Raw genomic sequence first — 23773 nt, forward strand, 5'->3', positions numbered from 1 at the left:
TGGGGACGGGTGGCCGTTCGCCCGCAGACGTTGTCCGGGAGCCGCCGACCATGGATGACAAAAAGGTGGGATGGGGAGCGCGGGGTCCTTCTCGTCCTCTTTCCCCTCGCCGCTCGGGTACCCGGGCGCTTCGGCGGAGGGCCGGGCAGCGGGGATGCTGTCGCGACCGGCGGGCGGCCGGGGTTGGTTGTCGGCTCGGTGGCCGCCGCCGCCGGGTGTCTTGGTCTCAGTGAAGATGGATGCGGCGGTGGTGCCGGCAGGGCCGCTGCTTGGCCCCTTCGGAGGGTGGCTCGGAATAAACCCCCATCTGCGGGAGGGGAGACGGGGCGCGGGGGCGGGCGCAGTTTGGAACGGGTTGCTGTAGGTCGCAGGATCGATTTGGTTTCGTGCGCGTGGCCTGATGATGCACATGATGCTGTTCGGGTTTTAGGGTATTGATCACGAGGTTTGTTTTGCTGGCAGCGCCGCACTCGGTTTGTCTCAGGGTTTAGGATGCTAGAAGGGGGGTTGTTATAAAAGGCATTTTGTTTGGTGGTGGCATGATGTATAAAGGCATTTTTAAATTTCAAGAAGGCGGCGAAGTGTATCTTTCCCTTCTTTCTCCTATGGAGAAAAGGGGACATTTGTCGATATCGTAGTTCATCTGCAGCTGAGAGTGAGGTGTGTAGCAGTGGCGTGAGCTCATGATGTGGTGTGTTTGAATGTACCAAGAGAGACAGCAAATTCCCAGCGGAACCCGGAGCGGGATGCCGGGGGATTATAGTTAGACGGGAACAGCAGGATCGGGGAAGGACGAGGCCTTGCATCGCCATATTGATGGGGAGATGGGGGCAGTGCGAGAGGATGAGGCAGAGAAAAGGGGAGCGCCCGGTCAAGGTCGCTTAGAGAGGCTGCTCTCGTTGGGCTCAACAAGTTGTACAGCTCTGGAGTTCCACTCGGTGACGGAGGGGAGCTGGTGAGGAGCATCTCCTGGATAACGAATGCTACTGATGCCTGTGGTCGGAGAGAGGGGGTTGGTGTGAATTCCTTGCTGGTGTACAGACCTCAGCCTTGAGCCTTTAGATAGAGTGGGTGGAGCTGTACTATTTCTGAGCTCCCTGTTTGCCTTTTGGGGAGTGAGGCAGTTGCAACAGTAACAAATGATCCATACACTGGATCACGGCCTGGCTCATTGGAGGGTATGGGTCATGCCACGTGATGGCTGGGTGGTAGGAGGCTGGGTAGGAGACAAATAGCAGGCGACAGCCAGGAGAAGGAAGTATGAAGGAGGGCAGAACAACTTATAGCTTATGTATGTGCCATGTAGGTGAGGGGTACCCACAAAGCAAGGTACCGGAAGCAAAAGGCCAGCTGTGGTCATCGCAAGCCATGACAAAGCAGAGTCCTGGGGGAAAGGTGCTCTTGAGTTGCAGATGGGTTTTTTTGTTCGCAGTTTAACTATACCTACTGACTAAAGATGACCTAGCCTGGGGTCTTAAAAGTGCTTAAATATTGTAATGCCTTTTTACAGCATCGTCCAGATGCTTTGAAAGAGCTGTGTCCTTGTGGTTCTGTGCCAAATTTTCTCGAGATAAAGATGAGGGGAGAAGTCACAGGGTGCCATGGAGAATGCCTAGACTGCCTAGGGTGTGTTCAGGTGTGAATGCTACCTCGGTGAACATCTGCACCTTGTCCCCTCTGTCTCCATTACTGACCTCGGCAGGAAGAGAACTCAAGCTTGAGACATTTACATGATGTAGGTGGAGGAAGCCATGCCCGAGAGTAATTTCCTCAGTTTCTGTTTACTGGGGCCGAACTGGTAGGCGTCTTAGGGTTGTGCAGACCAGAAGGACATACATGCTTGGCTTGAAAGACTGGTGAAGGTGGTATGAGCACTGGAAGAAGGCTATTATCAAAAACTGGGCAGTTCTGTGAGCCGCTACTGGAGCTGGGCTAGAAAGTGAGCGACTGAAAGAGCTGTGATAGTAGGCCCCACCAAGTACTTATCTCTACTCTGCCAGTATAAGTACAATAATTGGAAAGTCTTGGAAAAGGGACTGTTAGTATTTTTGGAAAAGCTTCCAATCCCTCCTGAGATGGAAACACGATCTTTCCAAATTGTGCCAACTCAAGCACTGTTGGCCTAAGCGCCAGCTCCTGAGTCACCTGCTCCCCCACACCTCCCTCACTTGGAGCTGGCTTAAATGCCACAAGCTTCAAAAACGAATAAAATGTCATATGTTTTTCACTGACACATTTCTCAGTATGTGAGACTTCTCAGGGTTGGACCTTCCAGCTTTCTCCATGGCTCTGAGGGCTCAGCAGTTTTTATTTTAATTTAACAGAGATTGCCATATACTGAAATTCCAGGGAGTGTGCTTCATTTAAAATATCAACTATTGCCACAGCTTCAAGAAAAATAAACGGGAAGGTTGGCAGTAACTGTTGCCATCTCTGAGGGAGGCTGCTGTGCCAGGTGCCCTGGGGCAGGGTTGGGAAGCTCTAGCCTGGGAAAAACAAGCCTGTTGCTGAAGAGTGCGTGTTGTAACTGTTAGGAGTGACTGCCAGTGTAGCTCATGGGCAGATCTGAGACTCAGTTTATGGGAACTTGTCAGCTGGCACAGGAAAGTTAGACCCTTCTTTCATGACACGCCAGAGATCAGCAAAAGCTTCTGTAAATCAGATCAACCCAAAATAACAGCTACTAATGCAGCCAGTGTATTCATTACTAATGAGCTGAGAATAGTTGTTAAAGGTCGGGAGATAATAAAGGGGAGGCCCTGACAAGGCCTCCCACTTGTAGCTACAGAACTTTTTCCTTCTGTACAGTTGCATTTCCCTTTCCAGGGAGGGAGATCCAGGGGATGCTACTGGTAGGTACCTACCTTTGCTGGATGAAAGGCCATTCCCGGCCCTTGGTGCACTTGCATATGGCACCTATGAGGTGCAGCTGCTGTTCATGCTGAAGAGAAACTCAAGTTGATTAGAAAGTCAAATTAACTGAATGTTTTCTCTCTCCACAGAAAGTCACAGCACCCCTTATCTATGCTGTTTGCATTGCTGCCATTGGCTCTCTTCAGTTTGGGTACAACACTGGTGTCATCAATGCACCTGAGAAGGTGAGAGCAAGAATGGGCTGGGGAGATGGTATGAGTGAGGGGCTGATGGGAAAACAGAGGTATACAAAGGAGAGGGACTGTCATCCAAGCTTATAATTTGGTTCTGGTTTATGAAGTCAATAAGACGTTTAAAGTCCCCTTTCAAATACAACAATGGACAGGAAGGGCAAACTTTTGGGGAGGAGAAAGAGCACACAGAGAGGTTAATTCTCGTAATTGGGGGGGGGGAGGGCAGGAGGGCTCCATCTGCCATATGTAGTATGTGGAGGAATGTGAACGACTTCGATTTTGAGTCAGAATAAACCAGCCATGGCAGAAGGAATGTAGCAAGCAGTGTGCAGAAAACAGTGGAGGGTTGGTAAGGATTACAGTTGCCCTAGTTTAGTTTATTTCAGGTTTCTTTATTTTCCTTGTTTATTCATTCCTTGTGTTAAGTATAGATTCAGTGCTTGCAAAAGAGTTGTGACTTGGGCACTCTGACCAAATCATCTCATGACTGTAGCCTAAGAAAGGAGAGATGAAGAAAATGAGAGATGTGGTTTTCATGTAACTTTAAGATGGTTCCTCTCTCAAGAACTGAGTCACCAATACCACATCCACCCTGTCTCCGGGAAGAGATGTCACATCACCAGCGGGATGGGGGATGGGGGTTGGTCCTCCCTAGATAATGTCCTGCTGCCATCTGCTGGGGACAGGCACTCTGTCCCCCCTAGCCCATGCAAAATTTCCCTCATTATCTGGGGGAATGCCTTTGAAATCAGCGTCATGGCCTTGTTGAGTTGTTTTACATAATGCTGCTTTTCAGCCTTACTTCAGTGAAGCCTTGTGTCTCTTTTAACAATGTCCATACCAGAAAGCCCCTCCCTGCTTCCAGTGTTTTGGTATTGCCAGAAATGTCCCCTTCCATTTTCTGTTCACGTTTTCTTGTTCCCTTTCACTCCCAACTGTCTCACACCTCCTCCCGAGAACCACCAGTGACTCACCTAATCCAAAATACTCAGAAGATAAGCCTGTTTTCCCTAATAAACACTGCTGTCTTGTGTGTACCCCACCTGCCCACCCTCACCCCCCAATTCAGTGAAGCAATCTCTCCCTCATCATGCTATTTCCTCTTTCTGCACCCTCATCTTCCCCTTGTATGACTTGTTGCTGCCTGCTGATTTTTTTTTTTTTGAGTGGGGGGGTCTATTGTTTTCATGGCAGCAAGAAAGACAGTAGTCTGCCCTCTCCCCAGTGCAAAATACCTCCTTCTGGATTGTAACTCTGTCTCCACCTGATCTCTTGCAGATCATCCGGACGTTCTTCAACAAAACCCTGTCAGATAGGAGTGGGAGGGCTGTCTCCCAAGAGCTCCTCACGTCCCTGTGGTCCCTTTCTGTGGCCATCTTCTCAGTAGGAGGTATGATCGGCTCCTTCTCAGTCAGCGTGTTTGTCAACAGATTTGGCAGGTAAGTTGGGATGGGGGATACAATCTGTTAGGGTATTTTTCCCTTCTGCAATGCAGTTTTGGGAGGAAGAGAGCAGAGGTGAGCGGAAGGGAGGAGGAGATGTCTGGGGATGAAGCAAGAACGTGGGCTGCAAAAAGAAAGGAAAGGTTTCAGGTCAAGGCAGGAGCTGAATGGGTATTATTCTGTTCCCACCACTGAGACAGGAGATCATGGTCAGGTTTATCCTCCTCCCAGTGATTTTCCTGTTGGCAGTTTAAGCTCAGTCTTAACATCTTTTCCTGGGCAGGAGGAACTCCATGCTTCTGGTGAATGTCTTGGCCTTTGCTGGTGGCCTTCTCATGGCCTTCTCTAAGGCAGCAAAGGCAGTGGAGATGCTGATTATTGGCCGCTTCATTATTGGCGTCTTCTGTGGTCTCTGCACCGGCTTTGTGCCCATGTACATCAGTGAGGTCTCACCTACCAGTGTCCGTGGAGCTTTTGGCACCCTCAACCAGCTGGGCATTGTTGTGGGCATCCTGGTGGCTCAGGTAGGCTTGGCACAACCTGCTCATACCCGTGGGGGAGGGAAAGGAGGGCTGGGGGAGGGTGAGGAGGGCTGTACTTGCCATCAGGTGCAGTATGTGGTCCTGTAATACTAGGGTGGGAGCGAGGAACTGAAGTGTTTAAATCACTCTGCTTTCTCTCTAATTCTTGGTGTAGATATTTGGCCTTGATGGAATCATGGGGACTGAAGCACTTTGGCCACTGCTTCTGGGGTTCACAGTCCTCCCAGCAATCCTGCAGTGCGTGGGTCTTCTTTTCTGCCCTGAGAGCCCCCGTTTCCTATTGATCAACAAGATGGAAGAAGAGAAAGCACAAGCAGGTAAGAACTCATCTCGAAGGGGCAGGGCAGTGTTCTGGCTCCCAGCCTATACTGAGCTTGAGTGGGAGGCCAGGTCTGACTCTGGAGCCTGTGGTGGATTAGGGTGTGACTCCTGGAGGGCATCAGGCCTGGTGTACCCTCCCATCCTTTAGGTTGCACCAATGCCAGAAAGCATGAGAAACCTGGCATCCCAACAGAGGCTCCAGGTGGGATTAAGACTTGAGGAGTGGCACCTGGCCTGGTGGGAAGCAGCAGGATGAGCTGCTGCCACTCCTTCTGAAAGGCAGGAAATAGGATGACATTTAACAAGGAGCTTGGAGGTCTGAGATCAGCTCTGGTAAGAGCATGAACAGAATTTGAGATCAAATATAAGCTTGGAGATCAATCAACATGACTAGGGCCTGTGCCTGATTTCCATGTTGATCACAACACCCTGACCTGGGTTGAAAAGATGAGCAAGGCTGCATGTAGAGGCTTGGTCTTTCCCGTGTAACAGGCCCAAACACCAGCTGGCAGGTGTTCCACTCTTCCTGCTGTGCCCTTCCTGAAATAGCAGGGCAGGATACAGACACGCACCCATGGCCGGTAGGTCTGAGTATTATGCCTGACATTTTTTGATTCCTCCCTCCAGTTCTCCAGAAGCTCCGTGGTACACAAGATGTGTCTCAAGACATCCAGGAGATGAAAGAAGAAAGTGCTAAAATGTCCCAAGAAAAAAAAGCCACTGTGCCAGAGCTCTTCCGTTCTCCAAACTATCGTCAAGCCATTATCATTGCCATCATGCTGCAGCTCTCCCAACAGCTCTCAGGCATCAATGCTGTGAGTTATCTTCCTGTCCCATCTGCTGGGCCTCCCTTATCTATGGCTAAACTTGCACTTGCCACTGATGCAGAGAGAACTGTACCTCCAAAAACCTCTTTGTGCCTTGACTGGAGGTCACTGTTGTATGATATGGCAAAGATGGCTGAGATGGAAGGTGAATATTGTATTGGCTTTCACTTTTCCCACGCACACTGTGGCAAGACACTGCAACCTTGCACCAAGTGAATGAACCGTGACTGGAACTGTGGAGTGCTGCTTAGAAACTCCCTGTTGGGATGTGCAAGCCAATTAGGCAGAGAATGAGGGACATGCTCTCAGACATGGGATCATGACTGTGTCCAACTTTTGCTTCTCTTCCCAGGTATTCTATTATTCAACTGGGATTTTTGAAAGAGCTGGTATCAAACAACCTGTGTATGCCACCATTGGAGCTGGCGTGGTGAACACGGTCTTCACTGTTGTGTCGGTGAGTGGAAGGAGGCCTGGGCCTCTTTAAGAGATGTGACTAAAGACAAGTAGCCAGTGGCTGTGGCAAAGCATTGAGCTAGGCAATGACCTGTAGGAGCAAAGAAAAGAATTAATCAAAGGCATTTGTGGGAGGAGAGGTGGGCAGAAAGAGGTATTGTTTTCCTAGGTGAAAAGAAAGGTAAAAAAGGAGTGGGGGAAAAGTGATGAGAGAAAGCAGCAGCAAGAACCAGAGTGGAAAAACTTGTGCTGAGGATGGAGTAGTCTGGTGACCTGAACTGAGATCACCACTGTCACTGAGGACTATAGGCAGATGAGAAAAGAGGTGCAGGACACACTGAGCAAGGGAGCCTGTCATACTTTTGCTACCAAAGTAATGGATTTTTCTTCTAACCTTTTTCCAGCTCTTCCTGGTGGAGCGTGCAGGGCGCAGGACCCTCCATTTAGTTGGTTTGGCTGGCATGGCTGTGTGTGCTGCTGTTATGACTATTGCTTTAGCTCTGAAGGTGAGTAAACAGTGTTCTTATTCATGGTGACCCCAGCAGGGGACCTATAAGACTTTACATCTGCAGTGCTGTGCTGTAGGGCAGGTAGAGCTGGGGCTGTACATGAGTGTGCAGTAGGGAGCGTGATTTTCTAACTCTGGAAACTGCTACAGTGTTCACAGTGCAGCTGAGAAAGTTGTGACACTGGAGTTGGCATTGTGCTGTGCCATGTTTGCCTCAAACTGCAGCTGATTGTATTTTGTTCCCTTGCAGGACATTTTGGAATGGATCAAATATATCAGCATTGTTGCCACTTTTGGCTTTGTGGCTCTTTTCGAGATTGGCCCTGGCCCTATCCCATGGTTCATTGTGGCAGAACTCTTCAGCCAGGGCCCACGGCCTGCAGCCATGGCAGTGGCTGGGTGTTCCAATTGGACCTCCAATTTCTTGGTGGGAATGCTCTTCCCCTATGCAGAGGTAAGTCCTGGTTTATAAAGCACTGTGGGAGCACTGCAGCATTGGAATAGGTGTCCAGAAAGGCTGTAGAATCTCCGTCCATGGAGACTTCCAGCACATGACTGTGTGACCTTTAATAACCTGACCTCTCCTGGAAGCTGTCACTGCTTTGAGCAGAGGGCTGGTGAATCCGGAGGTCCCTGAGTCAGTCTTTAGATTGTTACTGAAGTGCCATTGCTCACCTTATATTCTGGTGTCTCAACTGCTTGAAGCTTGCAAATAGTTGAAAGAGTCATCTCTGTTAGCACATCAAGGCTTTCCCTTTAAAAGCCTCAATTTTGGTCACCCCTAGGAACATTAAAGTCTTTCAGAAGCCCACAGGAACCTGATTTAATTTTAAAAAACATCGATGAGAAGAAGAGCATTGTTGGAGAAATGTGTTGGAATTTTGACCTGTCAATGGCAAATGACCTTGCATTTAGATTTATTTTCAAATCAAAACCTCTTGCTTTTGTCCTCCCTGCAGAAACTGTGTGGCTCCTATGTCTTCCTCATCTTCCTCGTTTTCCTGGTCATCTTCTTTGTCTTCACGTTCTTCAAAGTGCCGGAGACCAAGGGCAGGACTTTTGAAGACATCTCCAGGGGCTTTGAAGGACGAGCAGCATCCAACCCTACATCCCCTTTAGAGAAGAACCCCATGGTGGAGCTGAACAGCATACGACCTAACAAAGAAGTTGCCTAAGATTTGTGAAACACCCATTCTTCAACTCTCACATGCCTAAAGAGTCATTAAAGGAATAAGTAAAGAAAACCATGAGAACTGGGACATTTTTCCCCTCCTCAATTGCTGCTATTTTCTTCTTTTCACCCACATGCTTGCCCATTGTGCCAGGCTTACCAGCATTAATCGAATCTGATATGGGTGGTCTGCCATACTGGAAAGCACCTGGCACTTGCAAAAATAATCTCATCTTTCCTGTCAAACACCAGGAGAACAGAGAAGAGCTGGCAATGTTTTTTGCTTTCCTCACATCAAATTGCCATTTGGGGTTGACATACTTATGCACACAGTGACCATTATGTATTTGAATTACTATTTTTGTAGTGAGTTAAAGTGACCCGCTAAACAAGTCCCCAGCCCTTTGAGTCTATCTTGTGTGCGTGTGTACAGTGTTACACTGGAATTTAGCAAGCCTACCAAAAAGCCAGGTTGCTTTTTCCTATCCAGTGTGCACTTTTTTTAGCCTCAGGTAAAAGGGGACCAAGTCACATGCATATTTTTCCTGCTCTTTTATTTTTTTTTGTATAGACAAACTGAAAGCATACTTTTACTTCAGTTTATTTATTTGTATGTCACTTTGTAAATATTTATTTTTTTAATGGTGTACAAAAATGTACAGATAAAGAAATTGAGGAAGTTTAAGAGAAATAGCTATTCTAACAAAAGATGCTGTAGACTTGAGGCGCAATAAGGACTGTAAAGGAGGAATGTGGTACTAAAAAAGAGATCATTTTGGGTGGTATGTACAACAGAACCAATTATGCACATTACCTTTAAGTTATTTGTGCCCTCTGGAAAGAAATTCAAGGAATTGTGTACTTGTGAGAAGAGGTATGTTTCTCCACCAAAATCTCTGTTATTAGGGATTTTTTGGTGGCTATTTTAAATAACTGTTCCCAAGTGTTCATTAGGAAGTGATATTGGAGCTTACAATGAGTGTTGTTAGATTATATTTTCAGACATGGTTTTAAGCATTCTATGGATGATTGAGGGTGGTGATTGCTAACCAGAAAGTAACTTTTCCTGCCTTCTCTTGATTTTCTTTTTGGCTTTTCTGTTGTATTCTAATAGGTCATAAAGTCTGAAATTTGCAGATTGTTACTTAAAGGCGTGCAAGGACAAATTATTTTTCAAAGCTATATTTTTCTTAGCAGTTGTTCCTATAAATATTACAGAGGCATGTAGCATGACCCTTCTGGACACAGGCATGGTCAGTTATGGTACATGTAAGTTCATAAAAGTAGACATGCAGGACTAGAGAACAGAGGTACTGGAAGTTGCTAGTTTAGCAGTATGAAAGGTCTGTAGTGCTCAGTCCCCTGCTTGGTTGCAGACCTAATGTTTTTGCCCCATGTATCCTCTCTGGAATATCTGCATGATGATGTGGTGCTCAGCAGCGTGCTGTGTAGGTGTGTACAGCTCTGTAATAGTGCCTCTGTTAAAAGGGATGTGGCAGACAGTAATTGTACATCAGAAAACGTTGGTATCCCCACTTGTCATACTGCTGGGCAGTTGAGAGTGTGTGTGCGTGCACTCTGGCTAGCACAGTTCAGTTCAGGTAGGCAAAAAGTAGCACGTAGGTTATACTTGCAGTCAAGGGGTGGGAGCTTTACTTCAGTGACTGCACTGCTCTGTCAAGAGACTCCAGGCCTGTGCCTGTCCAGGCCTGCACAAGCTGTCTAAAGGTAGCACAGAGGTAGGTCCAATTTAAACTCCTGCTCTAAGATGAAGTCTGCATCTAGTCTGCAGTTTTGGACTTGATCAAACTCAGGTCTACCTGCTGGAATTCATTACTGGATTTGATAGAAGAGACGCAAGCTCACGGAGTCCAAGTTGGGTAAAAGGAGGAAAGGCTCAGAAAGGTAGGAAGGACAGCAAGACTTTTGTAGCATAGATAGCCCAAGCTTTCTTACCAACATACTGCTTCAGAACAGGTTAGAGAAGTTCCCATTGATGTATATTCTGGGGGGTCTGTCTGACATTTTCAGTAACTAGTGATGATGTTTCTATCTTCCCTAATATGATACAGTTGCAGAGATCAGTTAAATTTGCTGCTGTGAATTAATTTGAAATACCCCAGCTTTGCACAGTGCAGTTGTATTACATCCAATTTTACCTAGCTTTTTATCAGGCTTACATGCCAGATATTTATTCTCAGAAGTATTATATAAGACTTCTTTCCCAACTTTGACATTTTGACTCAGTTACACAGATTTCTGTGCCCTTCCTTTGACCCTCCAGCACTTCCAGACATGATATTTCTATATGGAGTATCTGTATGTTAGGAAATTACCCCTATGGCTGTGCATAAGAGCATTCCATACTTTGCATCAGATGTGTGTTGGCTTGGACCGAAATGTGTAGGCCTTTCTCACATGGTATCTCTTCGTTATTTTCTTTTTCTGTAACAGCATTGTGAATATTTTGGATGGATTTTATATGCTTATTAATGTGGTTGTTTCCTGGTTTTGAAATAAAAAATATTAAATAAGTGTCTGATTTGGATCTTGCTTTTACCTTGTAGGTCTTCTGTTTCTTATTCCTTTATCACAGCCTGGGACTATACCCTGAAATGTCACCCGCATCAACCCTGCAACCTTTTTGGCTAGCTCAGCACTCTTTGCTGTTTTAGTCAAGTGGAAATGGTAATTCCTCTCAACCTCCATGCAAATCACCTTTAATTCCCTTACTGTTACTCCTTAGGAGTTTTTAAACTAAAAAGGTGTGCATCTCTGCTTCCTGTTTACCCAAATCCTTTTGTTTGCCTACAAATACTTTCCCAGTGTTTCTCAGTAACAGGGAGAGGGATGTTGTTGGAGGTTATGAATCCTGTCCGGAGATAAAGTACCTGAGATTTCTACCCCTGCTCTCTTCTTGCTGTGGTCCTCAACTTCTGTGCTAGGAGGGTGAAGAAGAGACCCCTTTTCCTGTAGCTGATGCTTTGCTCCCTCTGTCTGGCAAGTGACCTTTATGTCCTCCTCTGACATCATGCCCATGTGTTGTGAAGAGAAAACCCCACTGCCCAACAGAGCAAGCCAGTTCCCAAAAGCTGATCCTACAGCTCAGGGACTGTGGTGTTCTGTGGCCCACTATTGGGTCTGGACTGCTCTCACCCATGGCTCTCTTGCCTAGGGAGTACTGGGCATCCACCTATTCTCAAGTTCTCCTTTTCCTGCCCTACAGCTATCTAACAAGTCCAAAAAGTCAATGCTTGTGTTTTTGGCAGAAACTATAGGAACAGTTCATCAAAAAAATGTGGAAATAAAATATCCTTTGGAGGAGGAGGATGGACTGAAGTTAGAGGAAGGAAAAGATGACAAAACCCAGAGTACCCTAGAGCAGGATTCTGGCTAATATGGCTCTGGAGTCAGCAGGCTGCAGTGAGGAAACAGTAGGGAATAATCTAAAGTCTGAAAAAGCTCAGCATAACAGAGATCCAGTATAGACTTTCTGAAGCCTGACGTTACTGGCTGCTGCATGCTCCTGGCCTGTGTTTTGCTAAGTTTGGTATGCAACCAGCCTTGGAGCTGGGGAGTGCTCTGGGCTAATATGTCTAGGATTGTTTTTCAATTCTAGCTGAGCTAAAAAAATAAAGCCCAGCCATCCAAACTCATAAGCATATCTAGCTCAAACTTAACTCTTAATATTTCGGTTTTCTTTGTCAAAATAGGAAGCAAAGAGCAAATTCACTTGGGACCAAAGCCTGTGATTCACTGAGCTCTAAATTAATGTTTTGTGTAGTTTTTGTGATAAATGAGGCTTTGTTTTAGATCTGGTTATTTTTGAAAATTGTAAGGAAGCTTCAAAAGGAAAACCTGTTTGCACTTAAATGGTTTCAATGTGTGAAAATGGGTTGTTTTCAGTTGAAACTGTTCATCACATCCAAGTGAGCATGTAGGCAGTTCTTGTGGCCTCCACAATCCCCCACAGAAATGAGTCACTGGAGAACCCTTCAAAGAGTGAAACTACTGCTGAGTTGACAAGAGAAGGCCCCCAAAGGTCACAAGTGACATCAGCCACATCAAATGTTTCAGTGCTGTTTTACAGGCTAGAGCATGATAGAGTGTCACAGCATCACTGACAATATTTGTCACTTTTTGCTTGTGCTATTTGTGATGAACATATTTGTGTACCAGGCAAAAATAGCATTTTATTTCTGTGAGAAGAAATGTGGGGGGAGAAAAAAAAAAAAGAACAAAACCCACATTTTATTGGAGGTAGATTTCACTGATGCATGCCCAGTGCACAAATCTTTATATTTGATTTTGTACTCTAAAAAGAGCACATTTGAGTTCCAGACATTTCAGGAGCTGGGGCTGCTTCTCCCTTGGGAACAAATCTGGATGAGAGCCCAAGCAGAACTGCAGTCTTACCTCCAAGCAAAGTTGCTAAGCCTTTCTTTGAGGGCTACTCCAAGAAGGAACATTTACTAGTGTGGTGGGGGACTGTGCCATCATAGGTTTCATTTGAGAGGAAGGAAGGTGTGGACACACTGCTAATGCCATTATGATGGGCTGTGATGGAGCAGCAGCAGGAGGTGACTCAGTACAATGTTTTCTCATGCTGTACACATCATGAGAAAGATCCTGACAGCAGGTAAATCAAACACAGTTTGCTGTGCAGAAAACTTACGTGTCCTTGGCTTTTTTTCAGGCTTTCTATAGATGTGACCAAGAACGCAGTTCTAATGTTTTCTGCACTTTTAGAAGGATTCTTTGAAGACATGAGAGATGCTTACTGGAAAACCTGGGGTACATGTCTGTGGTCTGTCACTTACGCTTTAGCCTGGCTCTGTCCTTACACTGTGAGTTACCAGACAAAAGGCAGTTATCTTCATAGCATGCTGCTGTGAAAGACATCACTCAGCCTGTCTTAGACGAGGAAAGAAAATTGTATTGTTTCCTAAAATATCTATCGCTAAGGCAATTTAATAGGTGTTACTTGAAAGTATGCCATTTCTAGTGGAGACAGACTGTGTAACTTCTAAAATAATTCACTTGCTGTGATAAATCTTGTTTCTATGCTATATCTCACTGAATTACAGTGTTTACAAGAATTGTCTCTTCCTTTTCCATAAGACACAGCTTTAGCATGCCTGATAGACACATGACTGACCTGCTAAGTCTGTTTTCTGCTTGTGTTGCACAACTGTTTTCTGTTTAGCAAATGGGCACATGGATTTATGTAAGGCAGTCACATTGGTGCACCAGTCACTGTGACATGCAGTGTGGGACCATTGCAGATCACGTACTGAACCTGTAACTGGTCACCCATACAGTGATCAACCTGATCAAACAGCACCCGACCTTTCATCTCTGATCTCTGTTTCATCCTGTTTTTTAGTCTTCTCCATCATGAACAAATTTGCCTTCCATCAACAAATTTGCATCTCCATCACAAACAAACTCAGATGTTTTTTGCTTCCTTTATATTCCTGTCACCAACTGCTATTGTCTGCCATATTATCTTGTTTTCTGCCATATTATCTTGTTTTTAACTTTTTACATTAAATTCTTTGGAGTCTGGACTAGCTTTATTGCCCCTTTGCTTTGCTTATTTCTTTCAGAGTGCTCTCTCTGGTATGGATCAAAGCTCACAACGACAGTCTTAACCTCATAACTCTTCTTTGACCCTAGGCTATGATGCAAGTCTATGACCTAAAGAGTCCTCAAGGTTTAGGACACAGCAACCAGAATAATTTTCCACTGAGGAAGGCAAAAGGACCCAGAACCAGGAGAGGATGAAGGCTGGCATCAGTGGTGAAGGTGTGGAGGGACATGGACACAGCAGTGTAACAGCAGACATTGATATGTATGGAAGAGCCCATAGGTGTCTGAATATAGAAGAGAAACAGTGAAGACTATGAGGATGTAGTGAAGCAATCAGTAAAAAGAGAATGGTGGGTTGCTGACCTCTGAAGACAGAATCATAGAATGGTTTGGGTTGGAAGGGACCTTAAAGACCACCTAGATCCAACTCCTCTGCTGTGGGCAGGGACAACTTCCACTAGACCAAGTTGCTCAGAGCCCCATCCAACTTGGCCTTAAACACTTCCAGTCATGGGGCAGCCACAACTTCTCTGAACAACCTGTGCCAGTGCCTCACCACTGTCACAGTAAAGAATTTCTTCCATATATCTAACCTAAATTTCCCCTCTTTCAGTCTGAAGCCATTCTCCATTGTCCTATCGCTACAGTTTCAGATGAAAGGTCCCTCTCCATCCTCACTGTACCCCTTCAGACACTGGAAGGGTGCTATGAGGTCTCCACTCAACCTTCTTTTCTCTGAAGGAGGAATGTGATGCAAGCTAAAAGATCCCCAAGATCTGGAAGGAAGATGAGGCATGCATAAGTGTGAAAAGGTGGAACAGGGCTGAGAGAGAAAAATGTAAACTTTGACAGAAGCAGGTGAGAAATTGAGGAAAAGAAAGACTGAAGACAACGTGTGGTAGAAAGGCAACAGGCACAGCATCAAGATATGGGCCCTTGAGATGTATGCAAAATAAAATGAAGCCCAATAGTACTCCAGTAACTTATGACTCATAGGCAAGGGGTCATCAGTTCTTCAGGGAAAGAGAAATAGAGGTGTCACCTCCACCGTGCATGTCCACGAGTATCTTTGCAGCTGAAACAAATAGCTGTGTCCGTCACAGTGTTCCTTGCAGTAGGACCTCACCTCTTGGTCCACAAAGACTGAGTTCTGTTTGCTTGAAAGATGGCACTAAAAATGCCTCTCAAGGGCCACAGGCAGGGAAAACTGATGGGCATGCAAGATACAGCTGGTTCAGCTGGACTAAACTTATCAGAGTGGCATATCAGAAGCAGCCTTACCATAAACACAAAGCAGAGGCACCTTCCTACCTGTGTTAGGTAATGTAAGACAAGGTTCTGACAAACAGAGCCGGACAAGGCCAATGTCAGCCAAGCCCAGTGTGGACAGACACCACCACTGCACTGAAACCTGCAGGGGCTTGTCCAGCTCAGGAAAACCACCAGGGCAGAAGTGTTGAGAGAAGTCCTTTCCAGCTTCCTCATTTCATGCCAGAGACAAAACTTCAGGAGAGTGAGGGAGCAGCATCACACCTCCTTTATGCTCTGCCTTTTTTCTCGTTCTGATGCAAGAGTATCATTCACAGTGATCATCCATCGCTGAGAGGTAATGGGGTGTGTTGTAATGCTCTGGTCACACACACAAAACAAAAAACCCATCATATTAGTGTAAATCTGTGGTGTTTCCAAACACATCATTTAGAGCAATTTTTTTCTGTAAGCAAGTCTGATACCTTTTTCTAAATGTAATTGAAACCAAGCCAAATCAAAACACACACCCCCCATCCCGAAAATAAAAACAAAACAAAATCCCAAATAACAACCAAAACCTCCAAACAAAATAAAGAAAACAAAGAGGGGAAAAAGAGAAATAAAGACAAACATTTTTCCTTGTGAATGGAAAGTCCAGTTCCTGACTAGCTATGTGTGTGAGGACAGAGCAGCCAAAACATGGACATCAGGGCTGGCTAGAAATTAAGCTTTAGCACAGATTTACTGCACGGTGTTGGCTCTTGAGAAGATAGTTTTAGCTTTTTTCCTTGACTGGGACTTAACTTTTTGTGAACTAAACTGAACTAAGAGAATACATTTTGTTCTGCTGAAGTCAGGGTCAGGAAAATTTAGCGACACTTTAAAAATACAGACTGAGAAAATCTAAAGCTCATAGGAAGCCTTAAAGGTGTGAATTCTGTTGAGAGGGTTGGTAGGAAGGGAAAGGTGGGACCCATGCCTGGAAATGCTGACAGCTCTTGGGAGCTAGAAGCAGCCACTACAACATGAACTGGGGCAGGAGAGCAGGCTGGACACACCTCAGTTCACTGGCAGCCTTCTCTGGACCGGAGGCCCAAAAGGACACAGCAACAGTCCCAAACACACTCACTTGGCATCAGATATGCAGTCATAAGGTGTATTTGCTTGTGCAGTGCCCCGACACAGAGACTGCAGAGGCATAGCCCAGCTCATCATTTCCTTATCTTCCCTGATGTGGAAGGGCAAGGTGATGAAAGAGGGGCACAAAGGAAAGGGGTTGTACTCTCCCTGGTACTAGTGCCAAGGACTGCAGGACATGCCAGGTGAATGGAAGATCTGGGAGCCAAAGGGGTTGTACTGTTCTGTCCCCATGCTCTCTGAACCAGGTGCTTCCAGGAAGGTTTTTGGAGCACAACCATGAAAACCATGTTTGAAGTGGTTTCCCACCAACACTGCAAAACCCAGTTGAGACTCATATTAATGAGTCCAGTCTTTCTTCTGAGATAAAAGAAATATCTGATGTGTGGTTTGTGGGTGCGAACACTTTGGTTGCACAGATACAGTTTGCTTGCTCAAGGTAGGGCGTTAAAAATGCAGTTGGGATAGGAGGTGTTTCTGTGCTTAAACCAGACTTCCTATTGCTCCCATTTTTAAAAATAACACAATCTGAAATGATGCTCCACTCTCTGCCCCCTTGATTCACATTGAAACCATGACAGATGGATACGAAACCCTCAGAAATGTTTTTATCTCTTTTCTTACATAATTCCAGGGTCTGAGAAGTGATGATATCCTCTTGGAGGAGATAAATGAGACAACAGAAGAATCAATCAGACAGACACAAAGACCAGCTGCATGTAACCCATTAGCATCTTTTCCAACCTCAATGCCAACACCGTATTCTCAGAGCTCAATGCCATAGGTATCTATGTTGTTATCACTAGTGTCATGAGCAGAGAGGAAGCAGTGTCTCAGGGAGTGAGGCAGGACTGAACACGAGTGCTTAGCAGCTAGATCTGTGCTTATTGTGAAGAAAAGTAGTGTCCCTGTAACAGAAGCTTAAGAGGGACAGGTGGTGAGTTTATGAGTGAATTGTGGGAAGCTCTCAATACCAGAGAAGACTTTCTCATGATTCTACTCTGTCCCCTTCTCTCTATTTGCCTATTAAAATCAATTATTCCTCCAAAATAATCCTGCTGCCTGGGGCTTTCCGTTCTGCCTTGATCACCCTAGAAGTGAGAGCCATAGGCTTCCTTCTCTCTATCTTTCCTGTCTGTACCTTTTATGTGAGCTCCTCATTCTCAGTGGACTGAGACAGAAATCTGAATGTGGGGCTTTTTTGCAGTAAGGAAACAACAATGCCTCGTTCTTTGAAGCACCCTGTCACATGGGGCAGAAAATGGACCAGTAGCTACTGTGGGGTCTCATCTCCAGCCATTCCAGATCCATATTAACCTGCAGATATTTGTATGCTGCGCTTTGTCATTCTACCTCACAGTGTCTGACCCACCTCTTCCAGTATCGCTCTAAGCCTGTTCCACACCCCAGTGCACAGAAAAATGCTAGTCAACCTGTATGGCCTGCTCTCTTAGTTTCGCCTTCTGCACTGAAGCATCCTCTTGGCTCTCCCAGCATGGCCATCACTGTACCAGAACAGGCTAGTGGGCCCAGCAGCTTCTGCTTAGATACATGCACTCTTGTATTTTTCTTAAGGAATAGCCCACGACCATTAAGCATGAACTGAAGCTAGCATGAAGACTTTCTTCCTCACCCTGTCTCCCTAGTTAGGAATTCTCCATTGACATATCTTCCGGCTTCATGGAGATGCCAAATATTTCATGGGCAAATTACATGCTCAAGAAAAACAACATTTAGGGGATGTATATCAACAGAACATCAGAAGCATGTAGTGGCAATAGATGTGGGGTGCTTCTTCTGTTTCCAGATATTTCTCCCTAAAGGGTTAGGAGAAATCTGCTGATATTTGGTCAGTTGATTATGGCTTTGTGTAGTCCATCTAGCTTTACCTTTGCCTCCAGGTCAATGTTCAGTGCTACAGAATATTTTATTGAAAAATCAGTTGGTGTAGGTGCAACACTTACTCGTTCTGATGTATTTTACCTTGTGCGAGGGTGTGAAGAGGTTGCTCAAGGCACTCTTTGGGCAATGTCACATTGCCAGGACACCAACCTGAAGTTAGGAGGAGCTAATCTACTGATGATGTCATTCACACTCCCTGTGATATTTTACATCTTCCCAATTCCCAGTATGCTGAGTAGTGGTTTGCTGCCATACCTCCCCCTCCTTCCAAAGGAGTGTGCTGTGCCTACAGGGTAACCCTTGTCAAAGTATATCACATCAACCGCTCTCCCCTAATACATACAGCCAGTGCTGTCATTTTAAAAGGCAGTCAGTTTGCCCTTGGTAAACCAGTATCAACCTTTCCCGAATACATTTTTGTCCTTGGCACATTTGGCACTGGGTGCCAAGAGGACATAGCACTGAGGTAAGAATAGCTGGTCTGGGGCTCACCAAGTCATCTTGATTGCTTGAGGGCAATGTTAACCTTTTTCCAGTTGTCAGGGAAGACAGATGAAAGACTCTGATCTTATAATCACACCAGGCAGTTTTGAATACGTCCTAGCACCCTTGAAGTGTATTCTATGCAATCTCATGCACTGTAATAAATTCAGCCTCTCTAAGTAGTATCAAGTCTGCTGCTGCCCTACACCTGGCTATCCCTCAATTTTCCAAGCCATTATGATATGTCTGGAAATCTGGGAACAGGCTTTGCTTCTACAGACTATTGCAAGAAAGGCTTTGAGTACTTCAACCTCATCTAAGGCTGAGGCATCCATCACTAGTTTGTCCACCCATTCCTCAGCAGCAGACCTGGATTTTCCCTGGACTGGCTACTAGGATAGTTACAGAATCCCCTTCATCATCCACCCTATCCCATGAAACTTTTTACTCCAGCTGGGCTCTGAGAGGCCTTTCTGATTTTGTCCTTCAGTACCCAAGCAGTGCTTCCATCCTCTTTCTTCTTAGCCAATCTTTTTTTCTACTACTTGCATATCTGCTTTTTGCACTTGAATTCATTGTGAAACTCCTTCCATAGCCAGGATAGGTTTCATACAAAACTACCAGACCCCCTGCACAACAAAATAGTTTAAAGATGCTGTCTTTCACTCAGGGTCAATAGTTGCTGATACTGTGTCACTGTCTTTTTACAACTCTCCGATGCTGCAAATCAGTGGAAGAGTGACTGATGGCACAACTGCAACTGTGGATTTCTGGGACACAAACAGTTACCTACCTTTCTTCCCTGGTGTTGTTTGAATGTGAACAAAAAGGAGGCTGTCCACACAGAAGGACAACACATTCTCAAAGCCCGGCAGCACTCTCCTCTGCCTCAGAGCAGCCAGCATGGAGCTGGTTGAATTGAAACTGAATATGATGTTTAGGGAACAGAGTAAGAGGAAACCAAGGAAGGATACAATGGAGTAAAGCACTGAGAGATTATGCAGCAGAGGGCCTAGCAGAGTGATTCCAGAATGGAGTCCTGGAGCTGGCAGGAAGCGGTGAACTAGCCAGAAGGATTATCTTATACCCAGAACATGTCACTTGCCGGCAATGTGTCTAGCAGCTGAAGCAGGAGACAGGAGAGAGCTGTGTGTAATAAGGAGAGGGAAGAAGTATGCAGTGACTAGTGGTCAGAACCACTTCCTCTCTGAAGGCAAAAGACCTTTTATAGGAGAATCCTTGAAAGTCAGGGTGGGTATGAGTGGAGCTGAACAAAGTGAGGTGGAGTGGCCACCAGGTAGTTTTAGCTAGCTATTAGGTGTCTTGGTGTGAGACCCCACTTTTTAGTGATGGGATCATGACTACATGGTGGATTGGGAGCAGACAGCTAGGAGGCAGAGATGTAAATAAACTCTAGCCTATATCCACCAAGAATGTGCAACTCAGCACTTGCTGTCACCCAACAGCCTTTGTCTTTTTGTCACCATGCTCCCTCCAAAGCAGTTCTTTCATGTCCATCCAACAGTGCTCTGTGTGTACAGAGATGGCTGCCAAGCACACTGAGATGGTAGGAATGAAAAGAAATGCTAACAGCTCTGAAGTAAGTGGTATACTGAAGGCTAATCTTGTTTCAGCAGCTAGAAACAGGACTTGGTGTACTCCAGGCCTCTTTATCCTGTGGATAAAGCAGAGCTTGAGAGCAATTGACGAGAAGAGTGGAAAAACATCAGTGAGCTTGCAAATATATTGGATATGAAGGCGCAGTGTTAAGCCTGCTGGTCAAAAGCAGACAGCAATGCTACAAGACACAGCACTTGTTTGGAGCATCTATGCACTTGTTCTGACAGGTCAGAGATGAGAGGTAGGAGAATACAGGAACAAGGAGGAGGATGGCACAGATAAGGAGAGGAGGGGTGTCTGGGTATTTTGGGTGCAGCAAGAAGCTGTGCCAGTGTGCATTGTCTTCTCCAGGCTTTTGACCCGAGCAACCCTGTTGGAAGAAGGGACAATCAGGGTGAAAGTTTAGCAAACAGAACAAGGTAGATGACTTAGGTCTTATCATGGGGTGGTGCCTGGCATGCAGAGTTCCAGCTGGAACTGCTGGCCTTGCCGCGTGGTTGCGCAAGAAGCTCGGCAGCTCCTGGCAGCAAAGCTGGCAGTGCCATCTCCTGGGCAGAGCAGGGGCTTTGAACAGGGAGGGTTGCATGTCATTCTCCTGCTGACCAGCTGAGTGATCTTGAGCAAAACGCTGCCCCTCCTCTCCTTGCACCTGGATATTTTCATGGGCAAAGTGATGGCCCAAGGGAAGTCGGTGAGTAAAATTCATGCTCATCGAAGTGAGATCTTGACACTGTCAAATAAAAGTGCAGAGCTACGCCTGGTTGCTGGTGGAGAGGAAGAAGGACAAATGTTGCCTGAGTATTCCACATGTTTCTTAACGGAGGTTCTGTACCCAGGGCTGACATATTTCTTGTCTGCGGTTCTCTTTAACTGGACTTTCTAAAGGACACGTTCTGGTGCTATCTCCAGCTATTAGATAGATTTTCAGTCATGTAGTGGCATCCTTTTGCCACAGAAATTTTACTGATTTGGTAAATTCAGCACTGTCAAGTTGTAACAACCACCATCAATAAGGGAGCTGGATGTGGTGGGAGATGGCAGATGGGCTTTGAAAGTGTTCACTAAGCACACCATAGCTATATTTTCAGTAGGTTATGAAAGCAACACCTTTAAGACTGTATCTTACCATCCATGTAAGCTGGATTGCAACTGCCCCACAGGATATGAGCAATCAATGTCTTCAGAAAGTTACTCATATCCTGCAGACGAGAAATTAGAATGCACAATTGTCTGCAGAATGAGATTTTTCACATGAACCCAAAGAGAAACATGAGCAAAATGCACACTTCTTATGGAGCATCAACTGCTGGAATTTATTGTCGGCTGCCATCCAGAGCAACCTGCATAAAGGGCTTGGTGGAAACTGATAAAATGCACAAGACCTTTTAAGTGCCACAGGCAGAGAAAACTGATGGGCATGCAAGATACAGCTGGCTCAGCTGGACTAAACTTATCAGAGTGGCATATCAGAAGCAGCCTTACCATAAACACAAAGCAGAGGCACCTTCCTACCTGTGTTAGGTAATGTAAGACAAGGTTCTGACAAACAGAGCCGGACAAGGCCAATGTCAGCCAAGCCCAGTGTGGACAGACACCACCACTGCACTGAAACCTGCAGGGGCTTGTCCAGCTCAGGAAAACCACCAGGGCAGAAGTGTTGAGAGAAGTCCTTTCCAGCTTCCTCATTTCATGCCAGAGACAAAACTTCAGGAGAGTGAGGGAGCAGCATCACACCTCCTTTATGCTCTGCCTTTTTTCTCGTTCTGATGCAAGAGTATCATTCACAGTGATCATCCATCGCTGAGAGGTAATGGGGTGTGTTGTAATGCTCTGGTCACACACACAAAACAAAAAACCCATCATATTAGTGTAAATCTGTGGTGTTTCCAAACACATCATTTAGAGCAATTTTTGTCTGTGATCAAGCCTTTTTCTAAATGTAATTTAAAAAAAAAAAAAAAAGAAAAATTAAAAGAAAAGAAGAGAGATTAACATTTTTCCTTGGGACTGACTGTGTGTATGATGAGAGAGCAGCCAAAGCACAGACATCAGAGCTGGCTAGAAATGAAGCTTTAGCAAAGATTTAGTGCAGAGTGTTGGCTCATGAAAAGATAGTTTTATTTTTTTTCCTGGACTGTACCTAACTTTTCGTGAACTAAACAGAGCTGAGAGAGCATGTTTTGTGCTGCTGAAGGCAGACTCAGGACAAATTCATGACACTTTAAAAATAGAGACCAAGGAAATATAAAGATCATGGGAAACCTTAAAGCACTGATGCACGCTGGATGCACAGATATTGGGTGTATTTGCTTGTGCAGTGCCCTGACACAAAAGAGACTGCAGAGGCATAACACAGATTGTGGTTCTTCATCTCCTTATCTTGCCTGATGTGGAAGGAAAAGACTGTGAAAGAGGGGCACAAAGGAAAGGGGTTGTACTGTCCTTGGTATGAGTGCCAAGGACTGCAGGATACTCCAGGTGACTGGAAGATCTGAGAGCCAAAGGGATTGTACTGCCCCTTTTCCCAGAGTCTTTGAACCGGGTGCTTCCAGGAGGGTTTTGGAGCACAGCCATGATGACCACATATGTGATGTTTGATCCATGGGTGTGAGCACTTCGGTTGCACACACACAGTATGCTTCATTCTTCCCAGTAGTGTAATGGAATGGTACAAAGTGTCCACACACCCAACCGCATCTAAGAAAGCCTTCTGAGAGCCTAGATCACAGCTGACAGATCTGCATCCTCCTTTCTCCTGCAGGGAAAAGTAAGGCAAAAGCTGAATCACTATAATCATACAGCCACACACACAAGCCCAGCTTTGCAACCCTCCCTGTGGATGTCTCTGTGGCAAAGGGGCCACAAAATTCCTGCTGAGCCTGTGGTTTGTCTCTGATATACATGGTGACTTGCAGGAAGAGCACAGTGCAGTGCAATGCTTTTCAATGCAAAGCTCTCTTCCAGCCGCAGCCAGAGATCTGAGATTGTGCATTTCCATGAGGAAGCCTCTATTACTAGCGTTGAAAAGACTGCATGCTCCTTGCTAACACTGTCTCAGGCTATTTGCCTACATCAGTAGCCCAGCTGCCACAAAAAAGGGCCAAAACAGAACAGTGAGTGTGGTGGCAGCTCTCCTTCTATTCAGTAGAGAAAGGTCTTTTTTCCAACCCCACAAGCACCACCTGTCTCTATAAGCTGAACATGATGCATGCTCCTTAGCCCTTCTTTCCCTTTCCATGATCTCTCAGGGCCTTGGAAGTAGCTAAAATTCTGCTTAACTCTTCTCCTTCCAGCTCTCAATAGCTCTTCTTGCTTCTCACAGGCTCTCTGATATATCTGTCTCTGAATCTACTTGTGCATGCCCAGAACTAGGGAACAATACACTTTTGGGGTGATCACTGCCCACTTTCACCA

At 45.7% G+C, this 23773-nt stretch overlaps 1 protein-coding gene across 1 annotated transcript; it reads left to right on the top strand.

The window, feature by feature from the left end:
• Positions 1-6: 6 nt before the first annotated feature.
• Positions 7-8438, top strand: LOC103755227 (solute carrier family 2, facilitated glucose transporter member 3). Its single transcript, XM_029964892.1, has 10 exons — positions 7-65; positions 3003-3098; positions 4386-4546; positions 4833-5073; positions 5246-5408; positions 6040-6227; positions 6592-6696; positions 7100-7201; positions 7454-7657; positions 8163-8438. Exons 1-10 carry the CDS (start codon positions 51-53, stop codon positions 8376-8378), a joined length of 1491 nt encoding a protein of 496 aa, XP_029820752.1. The 5' UTR covers positions 7-50; the 3' UTR covers positions 8379-8438.
• Positions 8439-23773: the final 15335 nt, after the last annotated feature.

Source organism: Manacus vitellinus, unplaced genomic scaffold (genome assembly GCF_001715985.3).
Source record: "Manacus vitellinus isolate BGI_N305 unplaced genomic scaffold, ASM171598v3 scaffold_83_pilon, whole genome shotgun sequence".
Lineage (NCBI taxonomy): Eukaryota > Metazoa > Chordata > Aves > Passeriformes > Pipridae > Manacus > Manacus vitellinus.

Excerpts from the sequence above, each read along its gene's own strand:
- LOC103755227 (XM_029964892.1), top strand. Across the intron at positions 5,074-5,245 it reads TGGGCATCCTGGTGGCTCAG|ATATTTGGCCTTGATGGAAT; the intron begins GTAGGCTTGGCA and ends TTCTTGGTGTAG. Across the intron at positions 5,409-6,039 it reads AGAAGAGAAAGCACAAGCAG|TTCTCCAGAAGCTCCGTGGT; the intron begins GTAAGAACTCAT and ends TCCTCCCTCCAG.